Source organism: Talpa occidentalis, unplaced genomic scaffold, assembly GCF_014898055.3.
Source record: "Talpa occidentalis isolate TD23 unplaced genomic scaffold, MPIMG_talOcc4v2.1 talOcc4.12, whole genome shotgun sequence".
Taxonomy (NCBI): domain Eukaryota; kingdom Metazoa; phylum Chordata; class Mammalia; order Eulipotyphla; family Talpidae; genus Talpa; species Talpa occidentalis.
This window is the reverse complement of record NW_023601212.1, coordinates 54,658,291-54,668,321: the sequence shown is the minus strand read 5'-3', so window position 1 is coordinate 54,668,321 and position 10,031 is coordinate 54,658,291. Positions and strand designations below refer to the sequence as shown.

Here is a 10,031-nt window from a genome sequence, read left to right as displayed (position 1 = left end):
CTCACGAACTGGCTGAAATGTAAAACACTACATAATTGAAGGGGAATGAAAACACCAAGATCCAGTGTCTCTGACATTACGGATGAAATCTTCCCCTAAGGCACGGGGAGATGATCCACAGATTGTTACATGAGAATAAGGTTTTTGAAAACTCAGATAATGGTGAGAAAAGAATAATTTTAGAAACTGATTTTAGAGTGTACTGGAACATGTTGATGACTGCTTTTAGAGACAGCTTTGAATATAAATTTGAAACCTTTAAAATAAAATTGATAGGGCCTCCCTGGTGGTTGAAGGGGTTAAGTCACAGCACTATGAAGCTATCCGCAGCCACTGCAGCAGGAGTTTGATCCCCGGCCAGGGAGCTGACCCACAAGGTGCAGCAGACCTCTCCTATCTCGCCTGCTGTTCCCCTCAGCAGTTTATTTCAGTTGATCTGCCTGTTTTGTTCCCTATTCTGTTTCTGGTAAATCCTCTCACCCCCCCGCACCTCTGGTGTGTACCCCAGTCCTTGTATGCATAAATAAGCAAATCTTAAAAAAATAAAATTAATATAATATTTATATAAAGGTTGCTTAAAAACAATCTATATGATTTTAGATGTGACAGAACAGGTTATAAAAAATTTGTGTAAGAAGTGTCAAGGTCAAATTACAAAAGAAAGATAGAAAAAAGGGAATTCCTTGACAGCTTCTTGCTCAGATAACTATTCTGTAAATCTGAAAATGAATAAACACTTTTTGACTTATTAATGTCCTAAAAATGCACAAAATACAATCAATTAAAAGCTACATGCAATATCTTGGTCACTTTTACTGTAACTACTGAATAATGCTTCTTAGCACACATTCAATTAATGTGGAACATGAGACTTTAGCTAAATAGTAGGTTGCAGTGTAGCTGAGATTGTGGGGAAAGAACAGATAGTGAAGAGAAAGCTTTACTAGAATGACAGTAACATTTCAATATGTACTCACATGCCTATGACCTTCACAGATAATTAAGAAGTCATTTAAAAAATGAATAGTCTTGGTGAGTGGTTTTGGCTTACATCTCAGAAAATAAGAAGTTAGAAAAATCACAGAATAAGCAGAATATATGCCTCATTTCTGCCCTGGGGGGGCTGTTCCAGAAGGACAGCTTAGCTTGAGCTAAAGAAAATCCTGTCCACTGTTGAGGGCTCTACTAGCTTATATCTTGCTATCTTAATAGAAACATGCTAGAAAAATGATCTTTTAAATGGTCATCTTTGCATCTCAACTTGTTTCTTCTTCATTTCTCTTCTGATGACAGCTATCTACTTTCCTTATATAATAAAAGATGTCAAGGAATTCCCCAGATGGAATCTTGAGGTTCAAAGGGGAAAATGGAAGGATCCAGTTTTAACAATGGCATATTTCTCTATCCTTTAAATAAAATCAGTGAATCACTTGCCTTTGTTTTTAATAAAAAAAGGGGCTCTCCTAGTATCCACAAATAACTTCACTCACACCTAGGTAATGGGGCCTTATGACTATTACATTGGGGTCACACGAGACCTCAACAGGCCTAACACTTTAGGTCTGAGCTCAGTGATGGACACTGCTGACATACTTGGGAATATGAGAGCAATTAAAGGGGCACAAGGAAAAGTCCTGTTCTGTGAAGTGAGTTAAAGGAATCCTCACTTTTACCAACGAATTCTCCAGAATGTGTGCTTCAATCCTAGAGTGAAGTTGCTGACTCTTATCCTAAAATGTCTGGGCTTTAGGATTTTCAGTACTTCTGGTTGTTCCTCTGAATTCTACATCCCTTTTACTCTTTCGCTTTCTTTCTTTTTTTTTTTTTTTAAATATCCCTTCTTTTTTCCTATCTTCCCAATTTTGACTGCCTAAAGAATAGACATTATATCTGCCTACTGAGACCAGCTGTACAAAATAACATAAAATCATTTAATCTCCACCATATTGGGATTTCATGAAACTTTCCTTAATTGTCAGTGTGGTGTTGTCGGTCATATTTTGCCTCTGGAGGTTTTTTTAAAGAGCAGCCATGTTTACTGTTGTGAAATACGATCTGTCTCCTCCTCTCCCCACCCTCCAGAACAGTGATAAATTTCAGAGCACGCTCAGCAGAATTGGATTGTATTATGCACAGTACACATGTTCATCACCAAAACTGTACTCGCTGCAATGCATGCAAGTAGAATGAATTGCTGAGACTTCAGAATCCCAGTTCCTCAGAACTGATTTTATTAGCCAATGTATACCAAAGATGGGTGGTAAAAGGAGTATTATTTTTACAGTTTCTTTCATCATTGAAGCCCTCTGCTGTTACAGACTGTGGTTTTCTGGCCTTTTGATTAAGTCTTGCCAGTCGTGTGCTTCTGCAACACCAGCGCCACTGCCTTGCAGCCTGTCACCTCCTCCGGCAGGCAGCCGTCCTGGTCTCGGAGAGCGGGGTCTGCACCGGACTGGAGCAGCAGCTCTACAATGTCCAAGAACTCACAAGCAGCAGCTGATGGGAAAATGGACAAATATGGAAACGAGGTTACCAGGAGACAAAGAAACTACCCTGTCTGCAGAAACTACCCTGTCTGCAGGAAAGGGAGTGCTGAGCAGTAAGGGATCCTGAACAATGAGACTGGCCTAGCAGCTGCAGGGTATCAGCCTCACAACTGAACTGTGCAGTGCAGTGGGAGGCCAGTGTTAGGAAATCAAACTGTGGGTTGTCTGGAAGCAAACACATACGTTTTTAAAATTGTAAGGCTCCTGGATTCTATTCTTAAGGATGGGATAGAACAAAATAAGGGAAAGAACAAAAACAAGCATTTTAGTATCTATTTTACCTTGATTTATTTTTATCAGAACGGGTTAGTAGATAAGGTGTCAAAAGGCTAAATATAGTGTAAATGTAAAAAAAAAAAAGATTTTGTTTTTTTCTTTAAAGAGAGGGTAAGTAATTAAAACTTGTAAGTGAAATAAAAATTGTAGCTAAGTGATCAGACCATCCCTCACTGGACCTTTTAAAAAGAAGGAATGGCATTGGTGGGGATCCCTGAAGAGTCCACGGCATAGGAAGGGGAAAAGACCTACAGATACCAAGACTTCTTGTGAAGATAGCGAGGTATTGACCCCGCAGCATGGACAGTGGACCAAAGGGCTAAAACAAGGAGTCCTCTATTCTTTTGCACCTATGTAGAAACTTGATTTATGACAATGCTGGCATCACAGATCAATCCATTAATTAAATGGTGCTGAGACAACTGGACTAAAGGCAAAATAGGCATTTTGCATAAGATGAAACATTGATGCCAACAAACAAGAAAAGATGAGTAGCCACATTCGTAATTAGGGAAATTAAAATTAAAGAATGAGATATCATTTTATTCCCACTAGATAGGTGAAAATTAAAAACTTGGACAGTACCAAGCACTGAGGAGGCCTGGAGAAGGAAAACTCCCTGCTGGGTACAGTCACTTTGGACAACAATTTGATATTATCTCTTAAACATAGGCACAACCACTGACCCAGCAATTTCTCCACAGTTACATGGTCTATAGGAATTTTTGCATATGCATATGTTCTCCAAGAGGTATTTATATGCAAGGATATATACAGCAGCATTGTTTGTAAGTGACCCCAAATGTAAATAGTTCAAATGCCCATAATAAAATATGAATTTTGTTTTAAAAAAAACATGCAAAATAAAGTATTATTTACTTATACAATGAAATTCCATACAACAGTGAAAACAAATGAACTATAACTTCATACTACATGAGTTTATCACCAAAACATAATGTCAAAGGAATAAAAGCAAGTCAGAAGAATACATTTAAATACAATTTAAATAAAATTAAAAAATAAACGGAACTTAACAACATGGTTTAGAGATAAAAATATATAGTGGGGCGGTAGGGAAGGTCATAAGCTTAGACTGGCACAAATGGGGCTTTAAAGACATTGGCAAGGTTCGTCCAACAGCATTTTATTGAGTACACACCAGTGCTATCAAGGTTAAAGGGAGGATTCCTGTCCTGGGAATGGGATCGTGAAATAGTTGTAAGACTAATATGTAAATCGGCAGTTCTAACACAAGGAATAAGCACTGTGGCAGGCACACACACACACACACACACACACACACAGAGGCTGGAGGGGAGGAGGAAGCAGAGGAATCAGGGGAAACACTACAAGTAGGGGCTGTAGTTGAGCTATGAAACACACAGTACAATTCCAGGGAAGCCGAGAAGGAAAGACTCCAGGGAGTGAGAAAAAAACGATTAACAAAGGCCCTGAAGCACAGGGAATGTGGAGACAACTGCCTGCTGGGCAGAGATGCAATCCAGTCAAAAGCAGAGAGGCAGCTTGGGGTCAATATAAGGGGGTTGTAATTATATGGGGAATAAAAAAATAAAATTAAAAAAAAAAGCAGAGAGGCAGGATTTAAGTTAAGCTATACAAAGGCTTGAATGCCTAAGAACTTTGGCATTGATGAGGAAGACAGTGGCATGATTTGGAAGCTATGTTAGGATGATAATTCTATAAAGAGTGACTTGGAGAACCTAGAAATTTTTGGCAGTTAGACCAATTAGTACTTTTGGGGGTTGACATTAGTCAGTGTCAGCAGGAATTTAAAGAAGAGCTTGAATAAAAGAGCCACTGAAATTCAAGTAGTAAGGAACCAGCTGTATTTTTTCTTAATGTTTGTGAATATAAATTTAATACTTAATGAAGTTAATATGCTATATTTGTAGACACATAAACATCTCAAGATATTTTGAAATTCTCTTTCTGGAACAAAAATTATTTTATTTCATAAGGAAAATTACTGATAAATTCAAAACAGCTATAATACACGCAATACACAAACTGTATGCCAAGATAATGGGAAGTAGTCTCATACTTAAGAAAAACAATACAAGCTTTAAAAAGTCAATAACAGAAAGATTAAAAAAAGACAAAAGAATTAAAAGAATAAAAAACACCATTCATGTTCTCACTCTGGGAGAGTACATGGATGTTAGTAACATCTCTAAAATAAGAAATCAGGGCCTCCCTGGTGGAGCAGGGGTTAAAGTCTCAGCACTATCAAGCTACTGTCAGACACTACATCATGAGTTCGATCCCCGGCCAGGGAGATAACCCACATGGCACAGCAGACCTCTCCTGTCTTGCCTGCTGCTCCCCTCAGCAGTGTGTTTCAGTCGATCTACATGTTCTGTTCCCTACTCTGTCTCTGGTGAATCCTCTCACCCCCTGCACCTCTGACCTACACCCCAGTTCTTGCATGCATAAATAAATCTTAAAAAAAAAATAAAATAAGGAAACAGAAAATGGAAGAGCAGTAGGTTTTGGAGGGGAACAGAAGCAGAAAGTTATGGAGGGGGGAAAATAATCTTGGTTTAGAACATGATCAATATGTGGCGCTAAGGGATATTTACATTGATGAGTTTAACAGAGTGGTAAAATTTGTATCTGAAATAAAAAGCCATACACATTGTTATCTCTGTTTTTATTATACTATGTGACTTTCTGGAGACATTGTGTGATCAGAATTTTTATCAATTTCTCTGGATATGCTGTTAAATATATTTATATTACATGACCACCTTGGCCAAAGAACTACCTTTCTAAGAAAGTTACCATTATCATGCTGAGAAATATGTTTCGAGGGCCTCCCCGGTGGCGCAGCGGTTGAGCGCTGGGCTGCAAACCTGCCCGCAGCCTCTATAGCGCCGGTTCTATCCCTGGCTGCCGGCGAGGGTCCCACATGGCGCACAGACCTCTCCTGTCTTGCCTGCTGCTCCCCTAAGCAGTGTACTTTGGTCCTTCTGCCTGTTCTGCTCCCTGCTCTTGCTCTGGTGAATTCTTTCACCCTCCCGCGCTTCTGCTGTACCCAGTGCTTGTATAAATAAATAAATAAAATCTTTTTTTTTTTTAAAGCAATTCAATAAAGTTTAAAAAAAAAGAAATATGTTTCGAAAGAAACATACTGAAAATTCCTAACAGTCTGGGGTCGAGTCCAGGTAGGTGCCATCTCAGCAACTTCTTACAACCCTACCAATAACACTGTGGGTAGAAACCATCTTGGAATCTACCTTCCAGACTATCAGACCCTGAGGAAGAACCATTGATGCGAGCCTCCCCCACCTTCACCCACCCTCCAGGAAACAGGCAAGCTACCCGGAGCCCCAGAGACAACAAGCACGAGGATAGACCCTGGCAACAGTCCAGGTGCCTGCTACCTATCAGCTGCCTGCTAGCAAGCATGCTACATTCCTATAGCCAGCAAGCATCCAGGAACCCCCAAATTGTAGAAAGCTAGCAAGTGGACCCCTTCCAGCTGCCCAAAGACTGCCAGGCACTGCTCCTACCAGCCAAGGTGCTCCATTCCCTGCAAGGCCACAGTCCACAAGCACCTCAGCACAGAGATGGCACCTCGCTGGTATGCACCTTAGTGCAGCAGTAGCCCCTGCCCATGTATCTGCAAGGCCCACTGTACTCAAAAGGCTACCATGCCTGTGAGGCCCTTGTCAAGGTCCCACAAGCACCTGCAGCAAGGACCCAGTTGAATGCCTTCAGTCACACTCACAAGGCCCACTGCACACACCAAGCTTACTTTTCAGTCTGAGCCATGCCAACAAGGCCCCAGCCACCAGGCCTCATATGGGTGTGTACTGCAGCTACCACAGCAACAACCCAGTTACACCTCCTGCAGCCTACCTAGTAGGTTGACAGCCATGCCTCCAGTGGTTAACAGCTCTCCTTGACACTGTGGGCTGCTGCTGACATTATACACTTCTGCTGGTGTAGTGAACACCAGTGAAATGCAGTAGGCAGCCTTGATATATTTGTGCACACCCTGCAGCAACTCCAAGCAGCACATACAAAGGATGGATCCACAACACACCCATGGAGCTTTTGGTCCAGGGCCAAAGCCAAACTTAACTCATGTGCCACTGCATGGACAGATTGACACCCCTAAACACAGGAATGGCCTGACACAGGAGGCAGGTGGGTACAGCCCACAAAGGGATACACCCTGATTAACTACCTTACTGGGGAGTCAGGAGACAGTGCTCTAGGATGCCATATGACATCGTCTGCGTAAGACCAAACCCTCAGTACTACAACAGGTAGTAGTGTGCCTGTATCATAGAAGTAACAGTGAACCACGCAAAATGGGGAACATGCCCCAAATGAAGATGTACAACAAAACTATGGTAAAGACCCTCAAGAAATGGAGATAAGCAAACTACCTGAGGAAGAATTCAAAGTAATGGTGATAAAGATGATCACCAATCTTGGGAAAAGATGGAAGAACTAGAAAAATTAACGAATATCTAGACTAAAGTCATATAGCTGAGGGGTATGATAACAGAAAAATATACAACAGAGGGCTCCAAGGAATCAAAAGAGACACACATCAAGAGACATTTTATATAATTAAAATGGAAAAATTAATTGGAAGTTCTGACCAGAGCAAGAGGGCAAGAAAAAAATAAATAAAAGGCATCCAAATTGGAAAGGAAGAAATAAAACTGTTACTATATGCAGATGACATGATACTATATTGGGTTGTTGGAAAAGTTATGACATGTTTTTTAAAAAGATTTATTTATGCATACAAGAGCTGGGGTGTAGGCCAGAGGTGCGGGGGCTGAGAGGATTCACCAGAGACATAGTGGTCTGCTGCGTAATGTGGGTCATCTCCCTGGCTGGGGATTGAATCATGCTGCAGTGGCTGCAGATTGCTTTATAGTGCTGACAATTGACACCTTGCACCACCAGGGAGGCCCCAAGGATACCTCTTTGCTTGAAAAAAGTCATGCCTTTTCCGATAACCCAATATACAGAAAATCCTAAAGACTCGACCAAAAACTGTTATAAATAATAATACATTAAAGTTGCAGGCTACAAAACCAATTTACAAAAATCTGCTGTGTTTTTGCAAGCAAACGATGAACTAGCAAAAAGAGAAATGATGAAAATAACACCATTTATGAACACGACAAAAGAATAGAATACTCTGGAAAAAAAATTTAGGGCCTTCCTGCTGGCACAGGCGGTTGAGTGCAGTGCTGTGAAGCTGTCTGCAGTCTCTGCAGTGAGGGTTCAATCCCAGCCGGCCATGGAGATACCTACATGGTGCGGCAGACCTCTCCTATCTCAGCCACTGCTCCCCTCAGCAGTGTATTTCAGTCAGTTTGCCTGTTCTGTTCCCCATTCTGTCTGGTGAATCCTCTCACCCTCCTGCACATCTGGCCTGTACCCTGGTTCTTGTATAAATAAATAAATCTTAAAAAAAATTTAACCAAGGAAATGAAGAATCTGTACATTGACAACTATAAAACACTTCAAAGAAATGGAAAGACATGCTTTGCTCATAGATTGAAAGAATCAATATAAAAATGGCCATTTTATCTAAAGATTGAACACAATCCAAATCAAAATACCAATGGCATTTCTTCACAGAAACAGAACAAAAAAATTCTAAAATTTGTATGGAACCACAGAAGACCATGAAGAACCAAAACAATCCTGAGAAAAAACAAAAATGGAGGCATCATGTTTCCTGAATTCAAATTATGCTACAAAGCTACAATAATCAAAAATGGTATAGTTTTGGAATAAAAACCAGCATATAGACGAAGGGCATAGAACTCTGAGATCAAAGGCATAGAATTGAGAGGCCAGAAATAAAACCACATATTTGTGGACAACTAATTTATGACAAAGGAGCCAAGAGCACATAATGAAGAAAAAAAAGTCTCTTCAATAAATGATGCTAGGAAAATTGGACAGCCCCAATTGCAAAGAATGAAACTAGACCACTATCTTATACCATGTACTAAGACCAATTCATAATAGGTTAAATACTTGAATATAAGTCCTGAAGACATAAAATACATATAAAAATGTAAATAATAAGTTCTTTGACACTTGTTTTAGTGATGTCTTTGTGAATTCATCTCTAACAGCAAACCATTACTAAAATGGAAAGGCAGCCTGCTGAATGGGAAGAGAGATTTGCAAACCATGTACCAGATAAGGGGTTAATATCCAAAATACATAAACAGCTCATACAACTCAACAGTAACAAAAAACATACAACCTGATTAAAAAATGGGTAGAGGATCTAAATCGGAAATCTATTCTATATAGCTTATCATTAGTGAAATGCAAATTAAACCATATTAAGAATTAATCTCACACCAATGATAATGGCTATTGAAAGGAAATAAATGGGGCTTCCCTGGTTGACGCAAGGGGTTAAGCACAGCACTGTGAAGCTATCCTCAGCCTCTGCAGCACGAGTTTGATCCCGGGCCAGCCAAGGAGCTACCCATATGGTGCAGCAGACCTCTCCTGTTTCACCTGCTGCTCCCCTCAGCAGTGTATTTCAGTCAGTCTGCCTCTTCTGTACCCCACTCTGTCTGTGGTGAATCCTCTCACAACCCACATCTTTGGCCTGTATCCCAGTTCTTATATGCATAAATAAATAAATCTTTAAAAAAATAAAAGGAAATAAATATAAATGTTTGCAGGAGAAAAAGTAACCCTCACACACTTTTGGTGGGAATGTAAATTTGTACAGAAAAGTAATTTGGAGGTCCCTCAAAAATTAAAAATAGAACTACCATACATTTAGTAATCCCATTTCTGTGCATTTAGCCAAGAATATGAAAATACACATTCTAAAAGATATATGCACTCCTATATCATTGCAGTACTATTCACAACAACCAAGATATGGAAGTAACACAAGTGCTCGATGACAGATGAGTGGATAAAGATGCGGTACATATACACAAAGGAATACAACGCAGCCATCAATTATGAGATCTTGCCATTTGTGACAATATGGATGGCCCTTGTCAGAATTATACTGCGTGAAATATAAAGAAAACCAACAAACAAAACAAAAACAAACCTGTAAACTGTGACAACCGAATGGTGGTTACCGGAGGGAAAGGAAGGAGGAGGGACTGAGTAGGAGTACATGATGACTGGGACATTTGGTGGTGTGCAAATGGAGTTGCTGAG

At 40.1% G+C, this 10,031-nt stretch overlaps 1 protein-coding gene across 1 annotated transcript in view; it reads right to left on the bottom strand.

Moving 5' to 3' along the window:
• Positions 1-2,208: 2,208 nt before the first annotated feature.
• ACBD6 (acyl-CoA binding domain containing 6) overlaps positions 2,209-10,031 on the bottom strand; it is a 172,628-nt gene continuing 164,805 nt past the window's right edge. The window contains exon 8 of the mRNA XM_037506349.2: positions 2,209-2,496. Within this exon, the coding sequence (XP_037362246.1) occupies positions 2,342-2,496 (155 nt within the window). The 3' untranslated portion in view covers positions 2,209-2,341. The remainder of the gene's footprint in view (positions 2,497-10,031) is intronic.